At 37.8% G+C, this 27,259-nt stretch overlaps 1 protein-coding gene and 1 long non-coding RNA gene across 3 annotated transcripts in view; both read right to left on the reverse strand.

Annotated features, from left to right (window-relative positions):
• The window catches only part of LOC136260803 (uncharacterized), a 119,272-nt gene that overhangs the window by 18,393 nt on the left and 73,620 nt on the right, over positions 1-27,259 (reverse strand). For both annotated transcript variants that reach the window (XM_066054672.1, XM_066054673.1), the window contains 2 exons: positions 22,675-22,773; positions 9,034-9,132 (listed from right to left, as the gene is read on the reverse strand). In XM_066054672.1, coding sequence (XP_065910744.1) covers positions 9,034-9,132; positions 22,675-22,773 — 198 coding nt within the window. The remainder of the gene's footprint in view (positions 1-9,033; positions 9,133-22,674; positions 22,774-27,259) is intronic.
• LOC136261380 (uncharacterized) lies at positions 1,186-2,121 on the reverse strand. Its single transcript, XR_010703875.1, has 2 exons — positions 2,019-2,121; positions 1,186-1,889 (listed from the first exon to the last, which is right to left on the reverse strand). It is a non-coding gene; the product is annotated as an uncharacterized lncRNA (long non-coding RNA).

The following is a 27,259-nucleotide window of genomic DNA, read 5'->3' on the forward strand; positions in this document are numbered from 1 at the left end:
AAAGACGCTCACAATGAAATCTCATATAAGGAGCAACTGGTTATAATTTTTTATACTGTTTTTGTAAGTGTGTACAATTCACTAATAGTTATTGTCTCTTCTGGTGTTTTCTTTGCAATAACTATTTTATTATAGTGTTTGACTACTCTATTAGAGTAATCGCAATTAATAACATATCTGATTGCTCTATTAGAGTATTTCATTAACTGCAGTATGTTCTATTAGAGTAAGTGTATGCTCTATTAGAGTAGTTGAGCGGAGCTCTGTTTACATTAATGAATGGGCTTCATTTCACTTGCCAAGTAAATTTACTAATCTGTACACATTCGTAATTGAACTGACACACAAGTGGTCAGATAAGAGAGGTCTTACTTTACCGTATAGCTAGATATTTCCGAAGGGTTTTTATTTTTAAATGTTTCGAAGAGGCCCTTCTCTTTGTAAATAAATTTCCATATTCTTTACAAGTTTAAGCTCAGTATTATTAACAACAGTTGAACAGTATAATTACTACACCAATAGCCAATAAACTACCCAGAATGACCATTGTTGGGAATCCATGCTGTCTGCTGCTGTACCCTGATCGAGCTGATTGCCTCACCAGTGACTGCTAACTACTGTAATCTCCACTTATAACTCAGTCTTCTTTCCAGTGTGCAAAAATGGGGATTATTCCATACCCAATTCCATCAGTAAGGTGAACACACGAGCACATGTAGACTCTACATATTTTTGTAATTTGTGACATGAATTTCTATTTACTTGAAATCCACCTGTACTTCGAAATATGCATACTTCGAAATTAAAACCTTTGAAATTTAGATTTCTGTTCCTACAAAAATTTCTGGTTTGAAAATAACCAGCTATATGGTACTATCACAATGGTATTAGTATTACACGGCAATACTATCTATCTGTTGTGTAGTTGGGACAAAGCTTAGTAATTTTTAGGTCCATGGTGTGTAATAATCGAAATTGCTGACCTGCCGATTGAATCCGGAAGTAGGAGTAAATTTTTACGTTAACTCATTTGTAGGTTAGGTTATCTAAATGTTGTAGTACAAGTTGCTATCAGGCTATCAGTACTTCAGATGTCTTTTCTCTGCTTCTGTTGTGCAGCACTAGCAATTTAAGGGTGCTCGCGGCTATTTGAAGCCATACAACATGCAATTTTTGTATTGTTGCTTATATTCACATAATGTATAAAATGAATCCATATGCTACTTACGTTGGAAGTGCTTCTCTTTCTCTTCAACACAAACCAAACAGAATTCTTCTAGCCTATACCATTTTATAACTATGTGTAGTTCTTTATGAAGCGCTTAAATCGAAACTAGTCCTCCATTTTTCACAGTAGAGCACTGGAAATCACGTTGAACAAACTTCAGCTTATAACTCACAACTCTATGTTTAGTATTAGTACACAGTGTACATAGAACTTAAGTTAGTACTAAAAGTGTGCTACACCATTCAAAACCTCATGTTCTCGGTGCCGTAACTCATGAAGCCATAATGCTACGGACAAAATCTAAACATAGACCTCTGGAGAATTTATCAGCGAATCTCCCTACAAAATGTGAAGCCTTCACGGCTATCACTCAAAAACTAGTTTTATTTTTAGTAAACATGTGCAAAGATTGCGTGCGCCCAACATTATTGATACAATAACCACACAAATTCCTATTGACCGCAATCACCAACTTTTCAAAATAACATGTCATAAATGCTGTTCTAAACACAAAAAGCTCTGTTTTCTCTTCTTCACACACAGGAACAGCTTCTTGCTCCGCCTGGAGTCTCCAAGTCGCTCTTGGATAGGTTGCGCTAGGTAGGCACGCCATCATCAGCAGCTTGTAACGCCTTGTGATTCCAGCTGGTAACATTGTTCCCTACATAAGCAGCTTACAATTACAATACTAACTACCAGCATACCCTGTCACTCGAGAAAACAAGGCACAAACGCATGTCGCCTACAAGCGAAAAGTGCGTTCACACTTGTTGCCTTAAATAACACTTACTTTTAGATTAATTCATGTTAGTGTAACTGTTGATCCATCAGACAATCATTTGCTAACACTTCAGTGACAATTCTGAAGCGAAAAAACATGCTATTCTTCCTCGGATACTACAAGTATGCGTAGTAATGCCAATTATGATGCAATAGCTGCATGTGGTTTCTGGGCTGGCACTTAAACGGCTTCAAATATCAGCGAGCACCCTTAACAATTTTAAGTTTGACTAGGGACCAGGTGGCATACATGTTAAATTTAAAATTGTTATTGATATTAATGAGACCACTACTAAGGTATTTGTAGACATTGTAGTTTACCACCTACAAACTGATATTCGTTTGCAATAGTAAACATTATATTATACATGTAAATTGACTACTAAACACAAATTGATGTAATCTGCACAGGTAGGAACTACTAAAGATAAAGGGACACAACATCAGTATTGTTTATACATTCCACTTATAATAATTTATGATACAATATATATTACTAAGTCCATGATGTAACACTAATCAAGTAGTAGTAAAGTTTCTAAAACACACTTCAATCTTGTACTCTTACTGCTGTGAAAGGATAGCAAGATACAGCTGTACAATTAACTACAACAATTTGTATCCAAAGTACCTCCTTTTGGCTACACAGTCTAACCACCAATTAGTTCATAGACATCAAACAAAACCAAACACCAGACCAACACAGGAAGTCACAATACAAGGCAATGAATTTGGCTGATACATCAAGGAGATGAATCACTCGGAATGAATAAACACAAAGTACTACACTAGTCTGTATGAGAAGGAAGCAGTACAACTGCTGGGCTGAGTCTGTAGCTATCGGTATACCACATGCTCATTTGCCAATAAATTAAGCTAACCAAGATTATTATAGCACTGTGATACTCAACAATGAATATCAAAGACTTCAACCACCCATCTAAAAAATATGAAGCTGTACAATGACTGGAGTGATTGGCATTGATACACACCTAGCTAGCTAACAACGAATCAACTAACCACCAAGGCAGTAATGATATGTGCACACCCCATACCACAAATCAGTTAGAACACACCCATTCCAATTTGTAAACTAGATGAATAAAAAATTGGAAATTTTAAAATGGGAATAGGGATTGCTGAAAAAAGCCACAAAACAAGAAGGGATTGCTGGGGTGGTAATGTAAACCGCAAATCCCTATTTTGACTCTCTGTCATAAATTTTTAGTTACATGCTCTGTCATTTTGAAGTGAGTCAAAATAGGATTTGTGGTTTACATTACCACCGACAGAGAGTCAAAATAGGGATTTGTGGTTTACATTACCACCCCAGCGATCCCTTCTTGTTTCGTGGCTTTTTTCAGCGATCCCTATTCCCATTTTAAAATTTCCAATTTTTATTCATCTAGTTTATGCACTTTTTATTAATCCAGTATTGGATTATGAAGAAAACTGTTGTGAACAGTGTAATTTTGCATTCTGCATAGTAACACCTTCAACATTTCAGTACCGTATAGAGGGAAACTTTGGTGGGGGTAAACTTTGGCGAATAGCAAGCTAAATCGCATTTGGCGAAATAAACTTTGGCGAATTCAAGCTCAATCCATAGCTATAAAGATGCTAATCTCAAGTGCTATGAGCAATTGGCGGGTTAAACTTTGGCGAATTTGTAGTGAATCGCTAAAATCCGCCAAAGTTTCCCTCTATACGGTACACACATGAAACTGATCAAATTACAATGTGCATACAGACTGAGAGTCTCCTAATATGAGCTACAATTTACATTACTGGTGCCTTTAATAGCTGTCAAATTCAGTACAAGGATTGTTGTTATACACTTGACTGCATTATACATCAGGGTGAACTCCCTTCTGACTGAAAGAGGGCATATGTAACGCCAGTATACAAGAAAGGCCCGTGTACTAATCCATCGAACTATAGACCTATATCATTGACTAGTATTTGCTGCAAGTTGTTGGAACATATCATCTCCTCAGCAATATCTTCTCACACTATTGACTACAATATCATGTGTACAAATTAACATGGATTTCTTTGATTGATAATGAAGACTGTGGTGAATAGTGTAATTTTGCATTCTGCATAGTAACACTGTTAATGTTTCAGTACAAACATGAAACTGATCAAATTGCAATGTGCATACACTGAGAGTCTCCCAATATGAGCTACAATTTACATTACTGGTGCCTTTAATAGCTGTCAAATTCAGTGCAAGGATTGTTGTTATACACTTGACTGCATTATTAGAGTATTTACATGACTGCTCTATTAGAGTATTAATCTGGACAACCCGCCCACGTAAAATAATCATGGAGTGAAAAAAACCACCTTGCAAAAAAGTTATCAGCCCAGATTAAGCTTCCTGGCCTATACTGAGTTTAATAAAGACAGATTCTATTAGCCACAAGTAGCGGACACCAAAAAACTAAACTCTGAGTACGATCTTGTATTGCTTCTCAAGCGTAATGGCATTTTGGCAAGAGGAAACGGCCCGGTTTGGGCTGTTTCCATCCAAAAACGAAATCAAAAATAGGTCATGAACATGCACAACGATCCATTCAGCAAGCTTTGCTACTTTTTATCCCAGGATTCTCCTTGTAAACTTTGAACTTTGCTATGCCTGTGAAAGAATAATAATATTATGAATAATAAGAATAATAATAATATGAACAATGGGCATATTTCAGTTTTGTCTGAAGTACACATACTGTTTCCTTTTCACTTGATACTTACTAGTGGACCTATACTCATTGCAAATAACCACCAGAGGGTTGTTTTGAGTTGAAGGATGCTTTTCAAGGTTGTTTTTAGGAGTGCGTTCTATTAGGATTTTTGCAAAAAACATGGGCGATCCCTATTATGAACCCACTATCGTGGTTCATGACAAGACACCCAAGGCCTACAACTCCACTTAGGGCCTGCAGCCCTCAGGTGTTGTGTTTACAAATCAGATACAAACTTCATGGGTGTGTTACAACTATTGATTTGTATCACTGGTAGCAGCTTTTGATCCACACATTCACTTTGAATATCATTTCAACCAAAATTTCTGTACCCATACAGATTGAATTTTGGTCCATTTGGTTTTGTGTGCAATTTACAAGCCTGGATTATGTGTTTCTGGTGCACTTGTTGTAAAAGTGCATAAAATTATGTAAATATTTCCCTGGCAGTAAAAATTATTTGTCAAATGGCTTGCGTAATGAAGCAACGTCCCTTTAATTTCATTGTCCACAGTTTAACATACATATTGCTCATAATACTTGACATGTATTCCTCAGTGTATATGATACATATGGTATGAATTACACATATGGTATAGAACAGTTCAGCATGATTACATCACGTTGTACTGACAACATGACTACAAGCATCTGCCCCAGTTCACTTAAGAAATTAAATGTCTACACACTGAGGCTCCACTGTATACCAAGTGTGATTTAATGCACTGAATATCACTAGACATTATCACCTACAAAATTAATTATACAACTTGAACAAACACTTAAAATACTCTAATAGTTCAATAACACTACAATGTTAAGTCCAACTACACAAAACAAATTTGTTACAACCCATGCACTTAACGTGCTATTATAGGATGGCCCAAAGCTTTGCTAGCTAGTTTACAATTTAAGTTTTGTGAAATAACATGCCTTCATTTCACACCAATATTACCCAGCCAATTTTAAAATAACTTCACCAATGAACAATCTAGCACTTAGTCATTTCAGTTCCAACCATTTATCACCTTGTAAAAGAAGTTTACGCTTTTGTTTTCACTGATGAAAAGTAGTAAAAATACACACCTGTGGACTACAACACTCCACACCAGGGTTGAATCGCAAAAAATCGAAGCATACTATTGTAGATCAACACTTACCTGATGCCTCCGTTAAAGTTTGATGGTCTGGTGCATAATTTTGAAGTCACTTAGCAAGAAAGGAGACTGTGTGGCTAGTTACGGTGCACTCTATATAACTATAATAGCACAATGGCAGTTGATGCTATTTGCCAATGAATTCCAATTGAACATGCAAGAGTTGTGACAAGATGTTGTCTATAAAGCAAAGTGTATCAACAGCAGTTGCCTGGTCATTTAGTAGAGCTTGTACTGTTAAGCCCGCTGACATGTTTTACTATGGTCTACGGTTTCTAGGTTTCTACATTTGTTCATACATGACACAAAGATTCTGTCCAATTAACTTTGTATGGCAGCTCTTAATATTGCCACCGTAATATACTGAAAATGAGCTATTGTTTGAACAAGCTACTAGAATTGCAATATCCTGCTCATATAGATATTTTTATGCTCACTACTCAGAACTGTGATCTGCTAAACTAATTTATAATTGATGTATATGCAGTGCCAGAAATAAGAATTCATCATTGACTGGTCAAATGTCCTAGCAAGATTAGATTTGGTAGGCCGTTTCTAGATTCGATTGGTCATCTTGTCTCCTAGGAACATCAAGTGATATGTAGTTGATGTGCTTCAGAGAACAGAATCACATGATATATACTATTGGATACCATGAGCAATCCTGCAGCACAGGTCACCAGCACATGGAACACCTAGAAACACTTCCGACTCCACCACATACACTATAGGAGCCCATTATCATATGGACTCCTATTAAGTTTTGTTAATCAAAAATGTGCGAATTAACTAACTATTCTAATGTGTATCATTGACTAGCTACCTTACAGCATGATGACTAAGATAAAGCACGTGAGCTATCAATATTTACCAGGTTAAATGCCACGGCTTTGGTAATAGCCACACCTCATCTAAGAAACATGCTCCAGTACGCAAGATCAAACATTCTAACCACCACATAACAATGATTCGGCTTCAGCAACAACTGCTACCCCATCCTTTAACTTATCCATGTTGAGCCAGCTTACCCTTGGCCATAAGTTATCGTCTGATATTGCTGGTTTCCACTGTTTTACTTCAAGATTAATTGCTAAGTTCCACTTTTTTACTTCAAGAGTAGTCATTAAGTATATCCATGTCAGTAACACCAAGGGCGTATCACTCCTGGCCAATCTGGCTCAACTGGGTCCCGCCAAAAACTAGACACAAGTCGCTTTAAATCTATTTGCTCAGTAGACTCGAATATCCTGAAATGTAGATAGTCTAAAACACTTCCACTCTTCCGAAGTATTTCACAAAGCAGCTTAAGTTTAAATACACTAATGTCTGCACCAAAGTATTAGAACATGTCTCCTGTCGTCTGTGATCACGTGGTAACATCCTATGAGTCACATCATCGCTGGGACCATAGATAATATATGGATATTATCTATGCTGGGACGTTGAGCAGCTGTGAGGTCCATTATAGCTTGATTGATTTTTAATTGTGTGAGCTTTTACTAACTGTGTTTTGCTGTTTGTCGGACGTTCGACCGAACAAGCCTCCAAATAGTCGGTCAAAACGTGGCTAGACCAAGCCAGATTGGGCATTTATCTAGCTACACTGAACAATCAAAGCAGCAAATTCTAGCTATGTATGTGATCAATGCAACCACTGTTAGCTTCCTCCGTGAATTAATATCTATGGTGCGGTGCGGTAAAGGGGCATTGTTTCGAAAATATTTTTTCGAATTTCCAATCAAGCACTCTATTCAAAAATTTGACCTTTCAAAAATTTCCTGCTATACGGTACCTCAAAACAAACTTTGAGCCAGCCTACTTGTACTGCTATGAAAAGTACCAGACATCATCATGCAGATCATGTTTAGACAGTAAAATAGAATGGAGAAGAACCAGAGACTGGAGATGTAAAGTACTGATTGTCAACAGTAATTTGTGCTATAGCATTCAGATGATCTAACACACACACACATACACACACACATAACACTTTCATACCTCAGATCAAAGGAGCCGCCTGGGCTACAACTGGGCAGTGATTATATAGACATTGAGGCCGAAACAAATTGTGGGCATGGATTAATACTCATGTCACTAGGATGAACGACTTGAATTTCCCCATGAAAACCACTCAAAAGGAGAGCATTTTGTTATCATTGCCATCCTCCTAGTTGAAAAACGTTGGGCTAAGGTGAGAACTAGTGCTATAGCTTCTTCACAGATCATTCCGGCATGTTTTCGAATACAGACATGCCTCCATCATGAAGCTACCACTTGATCTGCACAGAGTAACCACCCTACAAGCAAGCTTACCTATCTAGGCCTTTAGTGAACTCCGTACTTTTTCCATAAACGATTCAATAGCACTGATTAAAATGTTAAACTCGCATGACCGAAATTCTCCATGATATCTCTAGGATATGTCCGTTCATCATAACCAAACGTAACCAGAATGTACTAGCTGCTGACCCATAATTGAAAAATTTAGGTATGCACATATAATACATCCAGTGGCTGCACTCATATTGGCTTAGGTGATCGATTGCACAGTTTGGGTTATCAGCCTGATAAGTGTTGCATATTAGCTGTAACATGGGACATTTGGGCTTTGCTTGATTTGTATGCCCTCTGCCCTTGGGCCTGTGGCCCTCAAGCATACATATCAGGCAAAACCCTCATGCCCGTGTTACAACCTGGTTGGGTAACAGTACTGCCATAATTAACTTAATTATTAACAAGCATTTTGCTGGGAGTACTAAACTGTGAATACAGCTTTTAGCCGATCATATTCCATTCATGATCACTGGAGATGTACTGTATGTACAGTGGTCCCTATACTATCTAAACTTGTTCGGCCTGAGTGCATTCAGATAATTGAAAAGTTCGGATAAATGAAGAATTTGTATACAGGGCCCTGCTCAATTATTAGTAGAATGCACACCTTCAACAAAATACTCTAATAGAACAGTCATTTGGAAAATGGATTGTTTGGTTAATCAATGATGGAGGGTCCACTGTGATCAATCCATTTCATAGCTTTGTCTGATTAAAAATGTGACAAGAAACATTTAGTAACATCCACACCAACATTTGTGACTGTATATGGAAAACATCTGTGACTCACTTTGTTCACAGCATGAACATCAGCTCCACGTCCTGTAAGATATTTCACAGCTGCAAGCCTCCCACAGTCTGATGCCCTGGCCAGTGGTGTATTACCATCCTATCAGTAAAACAAAAGATGATGTTGTATAATTCCTCAACATGCAGTCACTGGTACATGTACACTGTACAGCAGGTTGTGTCAACATTCATATGAAAGTATAGTTTCAGTTTACTGTACAACTAGTGTTATTGGATCATTTACTAATACAAGTAGTTACACATTATACACTGTTACAGATTGGACTATACACTGTTACAGATCGGACAATTGATATTCATAAATGTAGTACAAAACTTCATCAGAACTATTATATACGTACTACAGTGGAACCTCTCTTATCCGGATAGTCTGGTACATACTGCTGCCCATACCTCAGAAATGTCCATAACTAAGAAATGCACACTAATATGCTGTTTAAATGCTATTATTGCTATCAGTTTGTACTATACAGTTTAGTGAGTAGATGTGGAAAGTCACTACAGGGCATTCATGGTAACTCTCCTGGGCTGTAAAATTGTTTCATCACCTAGCAACCAAGTGGTAGTTATTAGTAGTAAAATATATAGGCCACCAAACAGGTAAACAACAACCTTTAGGCTTCCTCCTTGTGTTTTCATCTAACCCATAGTCAATAGACTACAAGCCACGGAGGTACCCAGATAACAGAGGTTTGGATAAGGGAGGTTCCATTGTAAGAGCCAGCAAAATGTCGGAATTGAGTCACAAGTTAGTTACACAAGCTCCAACTACAATATCATTCACATTATCTTTGGAGCTCATACATAACAAGTACATACATACATGGAACTCAACATCAACAAAACTATTATTTGTAGAATTTTATCACCACATTGTGCGATGGTGGAATGTGCGACATTTGGGAAAAGAACTGTTACATTAAAGCTCTTCACACCTAACGTAGCCAATTACAAATTCTTTCCCAACAAGAGTCCTTTGGGAAAGTGAACTTAGACTCTATTTAGGCTGTTTTGGGTGAGTAATAAATCTCATATACTCCACCTTGTTTTCTAATATACTCCACGCCTTCAGGCACAATATAACATATGCGCAAAATCTAGGTTTATCCAATCGCTATGCATTGTTCACGTGCAGTGATTTAACGAGTGCGATTATTTTGTCACGTGAGGACGCATAGTTGCCATGGCGCTAGTATTATTGCAAGAAAACCAGCTGCTTTTGCCAAGCCTACAGCAGAAACAGCTGTGGATGAGGTAAGTAATCTGAGTGTAATGTGAAATAGAGTCTAAAGCAGTTACACAGGAACAATGTGGAGTCTATGAAATTTATAAACCCTGAGGCCCTTAGTAGCGCCCTCGCTTCGCTCATGCGCTACAGCCCGGGCCTTCAGGTTTATAAATTTCATAGACTCCACATTGTACCCATATATCTATTATATAAAACTCTGTACACAAGTGACTTTGTAATATGTACCAGTTATTATTTGTTCTAAGTAACCATGGTGATACATAAAAATGTCTCATCATTCAAATGTAGTCAACAGTAGTCCAAATAAGGTGAATGGCTAATTTCAATGGTTATCTTGTAAGGCAACACAATGGCACTACTGTGTGTTTTGATATATGTATGCACATGAGGTAACAATTAACTGATCAGAATGTACACATTCAGTTACGCAGTTTGAACACTGTATATATATGTATGAACAAAATTTCAAAGTACGTTAATTTTCACATATTTAATATTAAACTGGGACTACAAAAATAGGGCATGTGGGCACAAAATATACAATGGGTCATATCTCAGTATTGGAATGGAATATCTGCATTCTATAACTTGCATTATAAATGAGTAATAAGTACTAAAAATTTCATAGCAATAACTTAACGTTATCAAAGTTATGATCCATGAAAGTTTGAAAAATTAGACAAATTTTATGTGCGATATACCTATTTTTGCTAGCCCGGTCATATTTTCATTTTGAGGGTCACTTGTTTCTTATTCAAGCAACCTATTATATATCATAGAGCGCTGTCATACTCAACAATGAATATCAGACACTTTAGCCACCTGTCTAAACAATATGAAACAGTACAATGGCTGGAGTGGGTAGTTGGAAAAGGCGGATACGGTCGGACGCGGACACAGACATTTTCAAAAAGCACTTTTACATTTTTATAACAATTATTTTTCATACCTAACGGTGTTTTTACAGCAGTCTTCACTTCCTGACCCAGGCGTCGATCTTTTCATAGCGCTTATCCATTTATAAGTGCACGTGCAAAGGATAGACTAGCACTCTAAAGACCATATAGTGTTGTATACGTGCTCTAGAAATCTAATTCAGAGTCACAGAGATTAATCTAGCATGTCCCAACTTAATCTCGTAGTCCAGGTCCTTGAAACCCTCAACACTCAGTATAAGCGCCTGATACTAAAAGGAGTAAGATTGTGGATTTGGCCTGCTAAGCTAAGTTGCATGGGGCATACAAGCTAATCTCTACAACTATATAACTCTGTATTAGACTTTAGAACATGTGTACAACACTATTATGGTCTTTGGCATGCTGTGGAGTGCTGGTCTAGTCCTTCACACGTGCGCTTATAAATGGATAAGCGCTATGAAAGGATCGACGCCTGGGTCTAGAAGCGAAGATTGCGGTAAAAACAGCGTTAGGTATGAAAAATAACTGTTATATAAATGTAAAAGTGCTTTTTTGAAAATGTCCGTGTCCGCGTCTGACCGTATCCACCTTTTCCAACTACCTGGCTAGAGTGATTGGCACTGATACACAACTTGCTAGCTAACAATGACTCAACTAACCACCAAGGCAGTAATGATATGTGCACACCCCATACCACAAATCAGTTAGAACACACCCATTCCAATTTGTAAACAAGACACCCAAGGCCTCTAGGGCCTGTGGCCATCAGGTGTTGTGTTTACAAATCAGATACAAATCTCATGGGTGTGTTATAACTATAACTTACGACTGATTTGTATCACTGGTATCAGCTTTTGATCCACACATGCACTTTGAATATCAAAATTTCTGTACCCATACAGATTGAATTTTGGTCCATTCGGTTTTGTGTACAATTTACAAGCCTGGATTATGTGTTTCTGGTGCACTTGTCATAAAAGTACATAAAATTACGTAAATATTTCCCTGGTGGTATCAATTCATCGTCAAATGGCTTGCATAACGAAACAGCATCCCTTTAATTTCATTGTCCACAGTTTAACATACATATTGCTCATAATACTTGACATGTATTCCTCAGTGTATATGATGCATATGGTATGAATTACACATATGGTATAGAACAGTTCAGCGTGATTACATCATGTGATACTGACAACATAACTACAACCATCTGCCCCAATTCACTTAAGAAATTAAATATCTACACACTGAGGCTCCACTGTATACCAAGTGTGATTTAATGCACTGAATATCACTAGACATTATCACCTACAAAATTAATTATACAACTTGAACAAACACTTAAAATACTCTAACAGTTTCAATAACACTACAACACTACAACACTACAATGTTAAGTCCAACTGCACAAAACAAATTTGTTACAACCCATGCGCTTAATGTGCTATTATAGGATGGCCCAAAGCTTTGCTAGTTTACAATTAAATACATGCCGATGATAGCTTGTGACTAGTACACAAAGTTTTGTGAAATAACATGCCTTCATTTCACACCAATATTACTCAGCTGATTTTAAAATAATTTGGCCAATGAACAATCTAGCACTTAGTCAACCACTTATCACCTTGAAAAAGAAGTTTACACTTTTGTTTTCACTGATGATAACATGGAAAGTAGTAAAAATACACACCTGTGGACTACAACACTCCACACCACGGTTGAATCGCAAAAAAATTGAAGCATACTATTGTAGAGCAACACTTACCTGATGCCTCCGTTAAAGTTTGATGGTCTGGTGCAGACACTTAGCAAGAAAGGAGACTGTGTGGCTAGTTAAGGGGCACTCTAGCTATAACAGCACAATGGCAGTTGATGCCATTTGCCAATGAATTCCAATTGAACATGCAAGAGTTGTGACAAGGTGATGTCTATAAAGCATAGTTGTATCAATAGCAGTTGCCTAGTCATTTAGTAGAGCTTGTTCTGTTAAGCCTACTGACATGTTTTACTATGGTCTACAGTTTCTACTTTGTACATGCATGACACAAACATTCCGTCCAATTAACTTTGTATGGCAGCTCTTAATATTGCCACCATAATATGTGACCAGATTTGACAAAACCAGGCTTCCACACACATCCAGATTTATGACTTTAAAGAACCATAACACAATGTAGGAGTATGTTATCAGTAACAAATTTGGACATGTTATTGTATAATGCAATGAAAGCATTGTGTGAAAATTGTAGGTCAATAGCATACTGAGTTGTCAAGTTACAAATGATAAGAGTCAAGAATTGGATGTGTGTGGAAGCCTGGTTTTGTCAAATCCGGTCACGTATAATGAAAATGAGCCATTGTTTGAACAAGCTACTAGAATAGGAATATCCTGCTCATATAGATATTTTTATGCTCACTCCTCAGAACTGTGGGATCTGACAGATCTGCTAAACTAATTTATAATTGATGTATATGCAGTGCCAGAAATAAGAATTCATCATTGACTGGTCAAATGTCCTAGCAAGATTAGATTTGGTAGGCCGTTTCCAGATTTGATTGGCCATCTTGTCTCCTGGGAACATCTAGTGATATGTAGTCGATGTGCCTCAGAGAACAGAATCACATGATATATACTATTGGACACCATGAGCAATCCTGCAGCACAGGTCACCAGCACATGGAACACCTAGAAACACTTCCGACTCCACCACATACATTATAGGAGCCCATTTTCATATGGACCCCTATTAAGTTTTGTTAATCAAAAATGTGTGCATTAACTAACTATTCTAATGTGTGTGACCAGGGCCGGCTCTGGCCAAGTTGGGTCAGGTGGGCCATCCATGGTGGGTGGTACATAGTGTGCGAAGCACACTCAGTATGCATAGCATGCTACTGTTAGGGGGTCTGGGGCATCCTCCCCCAGGAAAATTTTTAGAATTATCACCTAGGAAGTGCCATCTTAGCCTAATTTCAGTTGGAGTTAGATTTATGAATAAACTACACTGAATTTGTTCATTAACAGCTGAATGTGTAAGCATTCAATCTAAGATGGTTGCTAGATGAATAATGACCACATGACTGTTACTGTAATAGTGGTGTGACCTCAATTGCACCACACAGACAAAAAGGCACCTACAAATATTTTGATACATGTCCTGCCAAGACTTTCCCATAATATTCCGTGTTTGAGACACTGGTAACACAGTATCTATGTCCTCTAACCTGTTTCATGCCATACAGACTAGTGCTTTATTTTACAAGAAGTTTTGGTAAGTTTTGGTAGTGCCATTAGGGCCAGAGGAAAAAAATAAAATAAAAAGTTTTGGTAAATTCAGTCGAGTGTAAGTTTTACTTTTAAAAAGCAGCAGTCTTGCATGAGGGGACTTGCATGTGTAATTGTATGGCTTCTTGTACTGTTAGTCAACTATAAAATTATATGATAATAGTCAAGTTGACTGTAGTTATGAAAAAGTTGGGTGGGCCATGGCCTACTCGGTCCCCCCTCCAGAGCCGGCCTTGATGACTAGCTATCTTACTAAGATAAAGCACGTGAGCTGTGAATATTTACCAGGTTAAATGCCACAGTTTTGGTAATAGCCACACCTCATCTAAGAAACATGCTCCAGTACGTAAGATCAAACATTCTAACCACCACATAACAATGATTCGGCTTCAGCAACAACCGCTACCATCTTTAACTTATCCATGTCAAGCCAGCTTACCCTTGGCCATGAGTTATCGTCTGATATTGCTGGTTTCCACTGTTTTACTTCAAGATTAATCGCTAAGTTCCACTTTTTTAGTCAATAAGTATATCCATGTCAGTAACACCAAGGGCGTATCACTCCTGGCCAATCTGGCTTAACTGGATCTCGCCAAAAACTAGACACAAGTCGCTTTAAATCTATTTGCTCAGTAGACTCGAATATCCTGAAATGTAGATAGTCTAAAACACTTTCACTCTTCCGAAGTCTTTCACAAAGCAACTTAAGTTTAAATACACCAATGTCTGCACCAAAGTATTAGAACAAGTCTCCTGTTGTCTGAGATCACGTGGTAACATCCTATGAGTCACATCATCACTGGGACCATAGATAATACTAGATGAATAAAAAATTGGAAATTATAGGAATAGGGATCACTGAAAAAAGCCACAAAACAAGAAGGGATTGCTGGGGTGGTAATGTAAACCACAAATCCCTATTTTGACTGTCATAAATCTTTACTTACATGCTCTGTCATTTTGAGGTGAGTCAAAATAGGGATTTGTGGTTTACATTACCACCCCAGTGGTCCCTTCTTGTTTTGTGGCTTTTTTCAGCGATCCTTATTCCTATTTTAAAATTTCCAATTTTTTATTCATCTAGTTTGTGTAGTTTTCATTAATTCAGTAATGGATTATGAAGAAGACTGTTGTGAATTGTGTAATTTTGCATTGTGCATAGTAACACCATCAACATTCCAGTACACACATGAAACTGATCAAATTGCAATGTGCATGCAGACTGAGAGTCTCCTATTATGAGCTACAATGTACATTACTGGTGCCTTGTTGTTATACACTTGACTGCACTATACATCAGGGTGAACTCCCTTCAGACTGGAATAGGGCATATGTAACACCAGTATACAACAGTGGTGTAGCTACACCCGGGCATACCCGGGCATTTGCCAAGGCATCACCTCACTTTGCCCAGGCATCAGAAAATGCCAGTCACCCAGCCACACGTAAAAGTAATGCATTTTAACAAAATTATAGTACCCCTCGCCACCAACCCGGCTGTAACCATGAATCACGCCACCATGACAGTTGTTGCCATTGCAGATCTTCTACATAGCTAAGCGAAATGTACAAGTAGCTCGGCGAGTAGCATTGTAGACTGCCCCCACAATGAGAGATTTCCCCTAGGACTTTCCCAATTAGTCTGCCACGTGCATGCATGTGTTTCAAGTGTTTTCACATGTTTTGTAACGTTAGGATGGATCCTTCACAGTTAACGCTGTTCCATTTTGCTAAATTTGCGAATAAGCAGCCCAGAACGGACCAAGCTGAGCAATCAAGTCAAGGCCAGTTGTCACCACTGGTATCGTCTCGGCCCAGTCAGTCGAATCAACTAGTCAGTGATAGTCGAGGAGATAGTGAGCCTGAAGTTTCCCCTGGGACTAGCCATTTGCATCAAGATGAACTATCCGAGGTACGTGATGGTGACATTAGTGACAGTGAATCTGTACCTGCTATAAGCAGCAGTAGTAGTTATCCAGGCCAGCAATCCCAATCACTATTACTTAGTCTTGAGGCTGACAACAGTCACAGTATTAGCCCCATTCTAATTGACAGTAGCTCGGATGAATTGTCCAATTGTAGTAATACATATGGAGCTGGAGAAAGTCTAGCAGAAACACAACAAGCTTGTTTGCCTAGGTTACCAATTTCCCTAAGCCTTACTAACATTGCTCATAGTCTTACAACTGATTCTAGATCTATATCTTGTATTGCACAGCAGCCACCCAGTGACATTGCCCACAATACACTCTGTGCCCCAGTACGCCCAAAAAACATCACATTTCCAACAACATTGTTTTCAAAACATCTAGATGTTTCAACCCAGCATGGTACAAGAATTATGATTGGCTTGAATATTCAATTGAACGTGATACATGTTTTTGTTATCCTTGTCATTTGTTTGGGTCACAGGGTAGTATGTAGACCTGAGCCAGTCTTTACTACAGTGGGATTTAGGAGTTGGAAGCATGCAACTGGCAAGACTGGTGCACTCCATGTCCATTCCAATTGCTACAACCACAAGCAGGCTGTAGTAGCATGGGAGCAATACAAGATCAATGCAAAGCGTGGTACTTTATTGCCAGATCAAATGGGAAGCACAAGAGAAGCTGCAATTTCAAAACACCAGCATTATGTAAAGTCTGTTGCAGAAGTTTTACTTGACAAGAAATAGCTCTCCGAGGACACAGAGAGTCTATTGAATCCCAAAATAGAGGCAACTTTTAGAATTGTTGACTTTAGTTGCTAAACATGATCCTATAGTACAGGAGAGGATTAGCCAAGGACCCAGGAATGCCACTTATATATCCCCTGGTATTCAGAACGATATGTTACGGACTATGGTTGGTATGGTACAAGATGAAATCTGTGCTGCAGTCACTAAAGCTGAGGTTTTTTCCATACTAGCAGATGAAAGTAAGAACTGTAGTAAAAAAGAACAGCTTGCTATTGTCTTTAGATATGTAGATGATTCTGCAGCACAGAATGAGCGTTTCCTGACGTATGTAGAGGTAAAATCCCTTGATGCAGAAGGGTTGGCTTCACATATTCTTAAGACCTTACATTACCACAAGTTGAATCCAAGTACTATTGTGTGTCAAGGATATGATGGAGCATCAGTAATGAGTGGGAATTGCTCAGGCATGCAAATGAGGATTAAGGAAGTTGCACCTATGGCCATATATGTGCACTGCTATGCCCACTGCCTGAACTTAGTTTTGGTAGACTCCACAAGAAATGTACGTGAGGCATCAGAGTTTTTTGCACTTATGGAGACCCTTTATGTGTTTATTTCCACAACCAAGGCACATGCAATATATGTTGTACAACAGTCAATGCTCTACCCCAATAAACCAGTACGTCAGCTCCAACGCCTCTCAGACATTCGGTGGACATGCAGATTTTTTGCTGTAGATGCTGTATACACCACAAATGGTGCAATTTTGGCAACCTTGCAAGTTATTGCAGATGGGGATGATAGGAAAAAAGCAACTGAGGCAACAGGTATTTTACTGCAGGTGCAATCATTTAAATATCTGACAGCATTATTTCTATTTTGGCGTGTACTGTCTATTACAAAAGGCTTGTCAGACCAACTGCAAAGTACAAAAATGAATATGGCAAAAGCAGCTGATTTAGTTACCACCAGCATCGAAACGCTGCAAGAATTTTGCAGTGATGAAGAATGGGACAAGCTATACAAGTATGTCACTGATGTAGCTAAGTTACATGATATTAATGAAGCTCCACCAAGGCCGCATCACCAAAGACGCTTACCTAGCAGGCTTTCAGCTGAAGCTAACATCATTGTTTTAGAAACAATAGGTTTTAGGGAAACGGTGACAGCCAGTAATGACTACAAAATTTGTTTGTACTACCCTGTACTTAATGCAGTGATTCTGGAGCTGAACAGCCGGTTTGCTGGTAAAAACTTGGATTTGATACGATCAATACAGCGTTGTAACCCAGAATCTGCTCACTTTTTAGATTCTAATTATTTGACCACACTTGCTGAAATGTATAGGTTGGACAAGGAGTCACTATCCATGGAGTGCAAACTTGCATTGTGTGCTTTAGATGGTAAAGAGATGGAGTGTATTTGTAGAACTTCTACCACTGAAAACAGCTTTTCCAGTCTTCATTAGAATGATTTGAATTGTCCTTAAGTAGTTAGCACAGCTGAATGTGAACGATCTTTTTCTACTCTTAGGCGTACCAAAACATATTTGAGGTCTACTATGTCAGAAGAAAGATTGACAAATTTAGCTGTTCTGTCCACTGAAAAAGGGCTATCACAGAATCTTTCTCTGGATAAGGTGATTGACACATTTGCCTTGAAACATAATAATGGTAGGATAGAATTGATGTGAACTGTAGCTAGCTAGCTGGCTAGATAGAACAAATTAGCTAAAACTGTGAGTCTTTTTTCAAGTTGATTTGAGCTAGCTATATTATTTGTATAATTGTATTAGTCTGTATTAAAAGCACAATTATGACCGACTGTTAAAATATTTTAAATCACGAAGCATCTATATTAGGTCGAGTTACTATTTTTAAACTTAAACGTGCGTCGGTGAGCCATAATATTCTGCACCTTGGTGCCCTCTGATTTGGTGATTAGAAGTGTATTGCTTAGAAGTTGTGATGCATATCTGATGATTTTATAGCGTGCAGATCCTTGCTAGCAAACTACTTGAATTCTGTGTGCTGTGCCCGAATTTATTCAGATCAGTAGTACAATGTGACGAGCCTGTAAACACTAAATAGTATGGACAGGACACTATGGAGTCAGAGTCGAGTCCGATACAGGCAGTAAGCCTACTCTGTGCATTATTAGTGTGATGAGAAGTACCGGGCTAAACTATTTTAGCTACTTGGTTGATTTCAGTGGATTCACCGTGATTCGAGTTCTGTTTGAGATGTACAAAGAGTTAGCGCCTGCTGGATTGTCATGTTGTTTATAATTTATTGTGCAAGTCAAGATCTTCAATGAAGGATATATATTTCCTGACTGTGTTCACCGAGTTGTAGCAATGCACGTGACAGCTACTGCATATACATCCCACAATCGATTAAAATGGTATTCATGCAGTGGCAATTAGCTAGTATAAACTAATCATGCATACAGATAGCGTAACTACACCCACTATAGCTAGCCATGCCAAGCACTTAAAACCAATTTTATTGTATAAATGCATGTATGAACCTCCCACAGGTTGTTCACTGGGTCACACAGTAAGTGATTTGCCCAGGCATCACATTTAGGCTAGATACGCCCCTGGTATACAAGAAAGGCCCGCATAATAATCCATCGAACTATAGACGTATATTATTGACTAGTATTTGCTGCAAGTTGTTGAAATACATCGTCTCCTCGGCAATATCTTCTCACTCTATTGACTACAATATCATGTGTACAAATTAACATGGATTTCTTTGATTGATAATGAAAACTGTGGTGAATAGTGTAATTTTGCATTCTGCATAGTAATGCTGTCAACGTTTCAGTAAAAACATGAAATTGCAATGTGCATACAGACCGAGAGTCTCCCAATATGAGCTACAATTTACATTACTGGTGCCTTTAATAGCTGTCAAATTCAGTGCAAGGTTTGTTGTTATACACTTGACTGCATTATTAGAGTATTTACATGAATGCTCTATTAGAGTATTTAATCTGGATAACCCGCCCACGTACAATAATCACGGAGCAAAAAAACCACCTTGCAACAAAGTGGATTAAGCTTCCTGGCCTATACTGAGTATAATAAAGACACATTATATTAGCCACAAGCAGCACACACCAAAAAACCTAACTTTGAACATGATCTTGTATGGCTTCTCGAGCGTAATGGCGTTTTACCAAGAAGAAATGGCCCGGTTTGGGCTGTTTCTATCCGAAAACGAAATCAAAAATAGGTCATGGACACGCACAATGATCCATTCAGCAAGCCTTGCTACTTTTTATTCCAGGATTCTCCTTGTAAACTTCACTATACCTGTGAAAGAATAATAATAATAATAATAATATTATTATACAACCAAGTAGTAAAGATAATATGAAACGCAGTAAAAATTACGTCATAAATAAATAAATAATAATTAATAAATAATGTTCTCGAATACTACAAGGTCTAAAGATGTGAACTAACCGGGGATAGATTCGCCTGTGAATGAAGGCACAAACGTATAATCGTTGCTCCTGTTCGTGCTGATGACTTTACCATACGTGTAATTCTATATAATGCCCAGTACCACACCCTTGCTTAATTATTTACAGATTGCGCGAAGGAGAAGATTAGCGATGCCTGTGCAGGAGAGCCAGAGGCCACTTAACGTGTAAAGAAGAAGATTACAAGTAAGTTTTTATGTTTGTAACATTTCAAGTCTCCATGCCAGCTGCCAGTGGATTCATTCAGCTATTAAAATAAACAATACAAGAAAACATAAGCTACGCTCTTTACAATACAGTTACATATAAAATGCAAGTAAACAATTTTGTCTTGTGCAGCTGGCATGGCGAACTTCTTGTTTCACTACTTTTAAAAATCCCTGATCTAACTTAGTTTTTCTGTCACAGTGACTCAAATCTTTATTGAATCCACTATTTTTCTAGACGTACCAGGCCCGTGCGTCAACATGCCAACAATGGACTGAAAAAACTGGTGCTTAGTACCTGGCTATCTTCATGCAACAGTGGAACAATTACAACGCCCGGACAGTTGTTGGTATTGTTTACAATGAAAAGGCATTACTTATGCAGATTAATATAGTGCCCAAACTTTATAACCACACTACAATTTTGTACTCCTAGTACTTCTTTGAAGGACACACAGCTGTATCAAATTAATGCTACATCATAAACAACAAGTATCACAACTAAGTGGATGGTAGAAGTGTTACATCATTCAGGGGTCAAACCAGACAATTTCTGGTCAACATTAAATATTTCTGGTCAACTTTGTTGCTGTCTGGACAATGTGTCAGAAAACTACTACATCACAAACATAATGCAATTCATTAAGCAATTTGTTGATAGTTTGTGGGTGACCACAATCTAAAGGGTATATACCTCAAAACAAACTTTGAACCAGCCTACTTGTACTGCTATGAAAAGTGCCAGACATTGTGCAGATCAGTTTTAGACAGTACAACATAATGGAGAAGAACCAGAGGCTGGAGATGTAAAGACTACTCAAGTACTGATTGTCCACAGTAATTTGTGCTATAGCATTCAGATGATCTAACATGCGTACACACACACACACGCACACACACACGCACACACACATACACGTAACACTTTCACACCACAGATCAAAGGAGCCACCTGGGCTACAACTGGGCAGTGATTATAATGAGGCCGAAATCGACAGTGGGAATCAATTAATACTCACATCATTAGGATGAACAACTTAGATTTCACCATGAAAACCACTCAGACAGAGAGTATTTTGTTATCATTGCCATCCTACTAGTTGAAAAACATTGGGCTAAGGTGAGAACTAAAGCTATAGCTTCTTCACAGATTGTTTCGGCATCTTTTCAAATAAGGACATGCCCCCATCATGAAGCTACCACTCAATCTGCATGGAGTAACTACTCTACAAGCAAGCTTACCTATCTAGGCCTTTAGTGAACTCCATACTTTTTCCATAAATGATTGAATAGCACTGATTAAAACAGTAAACTCGCATAACCGAAATTCTCCATGATATCTCTAGGATATGTCCGTTCATCGTAACCGAACGTAACCAGAATGTACTAGCTGCTGACCCATAATCGAACATTTTAGGTATGCATATATAATACATCCAGTGGCTGCACTCATATTGGCTTAGGTGATAGATCGCACTGTTTGGGCTATCAACCTGATAAGTGTTACATATTAGCTGTAACACGGGGCATTTGGGCTTTGCTTGATTTGTATGCCCTTGAGCCTGCGGCTCTCGAGCATACATATCAGGCAACGTGTCCTTGTTACAACCTGGTTACGTTCACAAATAGAAAGATAGTAAGCTGTCTTAATGAGGGAACATTATATATACACATGATTATGGTGTGTGTCATTCATGTATTGTAAACTTTTATCCCATATGTATACAGTATACACTGTACACATGTGGTTGTACCTTATACACTTTAAATATTTGACAATATACTTACATTGTCACTGTGATCAATCTTTGCTCCTTTGTTTAACAAACACTCAATGTTCGCAACAATGCCAATTTCTGCAGCTCTGTGCAATGGAGTCTCTCCATCCTGTAATAACACAAAACGCAATGTTATGTCATCATACTCAAAATACATTGTATACCTAAAACACACACGACCACTCTAATAGAACAATCACAATTGTATACTGTGAGGTAGTTTACCATTTAGTCAGTTAGCTACTATTATTAACATATGATGTAGTGAATAGTTGGAAGTGTTAAATTTGGTGTATCTACAGAGCCCTGTTCAATTACTCTAACAGAACACACATTTTAAACAAAATACTCTAATAGAAAAGTCACCTTCCCAGTTTAGATAATGGAAAGTTCGGATAATTGACGGTCAGAAAATTGAGGGACCACTGTATCAAGAATTCCTTTGCCACTTATAAATGCAAATTACGGGTAAACAAGGCCAAAAAATCCAAACATTTAAAAGGGTGCCTTACTCGGGCAATTGGAAACAGAGAAAATTAAAATAGAAATGGAATTATGGAATTATGGAAATGCAAAGTGGAAATGGTGAATCTAGTAAACCCTTGTCTACTGACGACCTCTTACAGACAGTATTATTACAAAGACCATGCACCTCTTTGTAAAAGATCACACGAAATAAAATAAATAAGCCACCAAACAGGTAAAAAAACAACTTTAGGCTCCCTCCTTGTGTTTTCATCTAACCCATAGTCAATAGACAGAGATACCCAGATAACAGAGGTTTGGGTAAGGGAGGTTCCATTGTAAGAGCCAGCAAAATGTCAGAATTGAGTCACAAGTTAGTTACACAAGCTCCAACTACAATATCATTCACATTATCTTTGGAGCTCATATACAACAAATACTTACATGGAACTCAACATCAACAAAACTATTATTTGTAGAATTTTATCACCAAATTGTGTGATGTGTGACATTTGGGAAAAGAACTATTTCATTAAAACTTTTCTAAACTCTTCACACCTAATTTAGCTGATTACAAATTCTTTCCAACAAGAGTCCTTTAGGAAAGTGAACATAAAACTCTGTACACTACTAACTTAACAAGTAACTTTGTAATATGTACCTGTTATTATTTGTTCTAAGTAACCATGGTGAAACACTAAAATGTTTCATCATACAAATGTAGTCAACAGTAGTCCAAATAAGGTGAATATCTAATTTTCAATGGTTATCTTGTAAGGCAGCACAATGGCACTACTCTGTGTTTTGATATATGTATGCACATGAGCTAACAATAAAAATCAGACATGTACACATTCAGTTACGTAGTTTGAACACTGTATGTGTATGAACAAAATTTTAAAGTAAATTAATTTTCACACATTCAATATTAAACCGGGACTGCGAAAATAGGGCATGTGGGCCCAAAATATACAATGAGCCATATCTCAGTATTGGAATAGAATATCTGCATTCTATAACTTGCATTATAAATGAGTAATAAGTGCTAAAAATTTAATAGCAACAGCTTAACGTTATCAAAGTTACGATCCATGAAAGTTTGAAAATTAGACAAATTTTATGCGCCCACATACCTATTTTTGCTAGCTTGGTAATATTTTCATTTTGAGGGTCACTAGTTTCTTACTCAAGTAACTTATTATATATCATAGAGCTAATCTTGATATTTGAGGCCGGATGACAATTCGCGGAAAACTATGTACACAAAATCTACCAATATTACATCCCTTAGAAGTTGTTACGTAATATGGTAAGTCATCCATATCATTGGGCTGCACACATAATACTATACACATGTTAACTTCAAAATTGTTATTGATATTAATGAGATCACTACTAAGGTATTTGTAATTTACCACTAGGGCTGGAATCAAGGTCAAATTTTATCTTACAAAGCTTCTTGTAAGTGTAAGTGTTACAAGCTACCAAAGCTACTTAGCTTTGTTAATTATGTTATTTTAGTAATTGGTGATCAAAATCGATTACTATACACCCATTTTGGCTTTGTAACCATGGATACTGGTATGTCTGATTAGTCAAAATAGCATGCACTTCCTGGAAACATGCAACTGTCAAGTATACAGCTGCACAAAGTGTGAGACCAACACTGTATTATATTATACAGTACATGTAAAGTGAATAGGGTTCCACAACTAAACGCAAATTGATAAAAATATGTGTAGGTGGGAACTACTAAAGTTAATTTTGTTGTCTACAGTTTGACATGTTGCCCATAATACTTGACATGTATACCTCAGTTATAACCCCTGGGGACCATCTGGTGTTTAGGTAACTGAAAAGTCCATAACTCTGAAATTGTATGGAATTAGTACAAAAAAGTGTAAACTACCACTTTATCATGTGTTTTATATTATGACACAATTATTATCCTGAAATGGCCGCATCCACTATGGTAACATTTTAAGACATCCCACACTATTACTAAGGTTTGTATAGCATGATCCAATATGTATAGTATAGACTGCTTCCTTAAAAAATTTGTAAAAGAAGTGAAAGATCTGCTCTATTGGAGTGATAGGGTGTCTCGATCTTGACTGGCCAGTTTCAGGAAACCACTCAGAAACCATCCTTAAGCCGGCTTTGTCCTTCCACTGCTATTCTACATGTAGGGAGTTCTGACTGCAGCCATTCTGTTTCCCTGTCCTCAGCTTTCATCATCCCGTCCCCATTTTACCCCTCTTGGTCTACATCCCTGTCCATGCCCTGGTATTACCCTACCCCTGTATTGGTGTCTTACCTAGAAAATGGGCTGCATTGCTATAACATGACAAGCACCATTACAGCAATTTTGATAGCTATATAACTCCACTTTCACTTTTTAAAAACGAAGCCAGTTTATCAAGTCTTGCTCGTGGTAGTCACTTTTGATATGCCTTGGGTAGTAGTTGTGGGGATACTCGTCTAGTCAAGTGTCTGGTGCACCGATACAACTTACATGTAATTAGTGCTGTACACCTACAAAATTTTTGTCACCAGTTAATTGCCTACCAATAATTGGCAATAACTGGTTAATTGGTTGTATGTAGTAAAGTGATATTGGCAGACATGATATGTACTCAACAAGCCAGCTGGAAGGTTTAGGGTGGTACCAAAGTGACCATCAACATCTTGTCATCAATAACAGTTATTACAATCACATATTTACTCATGCTTTCAGGTTATGTTGTGATGTCAACACTTATCAGCAGTGGTAATTTATGGTTTACCAAGTGGGTGGGCAAAACTAATTTAAAGGTTTCTTAATAATTTATCCCCCTCACCACCAAATTTATTTATTTTTTATTTATTAATGCTTTACAGCACAAGTGCTGAAGGTCTGTAGGACACCTGGTCCTACAGACTGCTCAAAGACTTTAGCTACTTAAGGTATGTTTGAAAAGTTGGAGAAAGGAGAAAAAATCCATGACTGGACTTAGGTAGCCTAGAACCGGCAGCCATCCGATTTATGCTCAAACACTTACAGGAGTCTACCAGGTGGTCAGAAATTTGTAGAGGCTCCAATCTACTGTTTCTAAACTACTGTAACTTACACACTATACCATATATTCCTATAAAACTATGTATCAAATTACTTGTTATAGAACAAGTAATTCGATTATGAAGTTGTTGTTTACACAAAAGCAACCACAAATCCATTATATAACTTTAAAGTACGAAAATCAATCTAAGTGAAACCAAACGTGAAATTTCATTACTTTACTGGCTAGCACTGTTTATAATAATACAATAAACATCACTAACCTGTTTACAGTTGAAGCGATTATCTCTAAGTCAGGTTTTCCAGCATTTGAGCAAGTGCGCATATGCATACAGGCACGAGGTTACTGTTTCGAGGCGTACAAAAGTAGCAATACGCCACTCCAACCTATATAATCCCTCTCCTTATTGTTTCTCTTTACTAGTAGTGCCATTATCACGACGAAGAATCATCTACAATGCTTATTATGGACATTCCAAAAGTATGCGATTGCATCATCTAACCGTACAATAGTGCACAGGAGACCGGTCATACCTGTTTTCTCATTCAATTAACGGCGTGCCCACTACAGGATAAGCGCAGGGGCTACTAAAATGCTCGACTGAAGTTACAGACCATTTAGAATGTGATGCTACGGGCATTTATAATCAAGGTTGTGGAGGTGATAGGGTTAACTGGTTTAAAGTATCTTAACCGATTATTGAGACCTATACAACACTGGTTAATTTGCACACTGGTGCACAGCACTATATGCAATGCTGTCAAAGGTACTGTCACTAATTTCTCTTACTCAAATTGATGCAATACTTGTTGATAAGCAGTGTGTATCACCAGTAAAAATGTCATCTCAGCAGCTAAGCCTTGAGGAGAAGGTAAATTTTTCAGCGGAGCTTTCCATGAAGCCTTTCGTATACTCTTCACTAGCAATGGTGCGAGGCATAGTTACAATACAATGTCCTTTTCACTGTTATCTGACCATTTTCTAACAGTTAGGCACTATATACCACTGTTTTCGAGGCATAAATTATGTTTAGTAGGAGGTGTTAGAATGATGCAAAAAAATTTTTAGCTT

Source organism: Dysidea avara, chromosome 7, assembly GCF_963678975.1.
Source record: "Dysidea avara chromosome 7, odDysAvar1.4, whole genome shotgun sequence".
Classification (NCBI taxonomy): Eukaryota; Metazoa; Porifera; class Demospongiae; order Dictyoceratida; family Dysideidae; genus Dysidea; species Dysidea avara.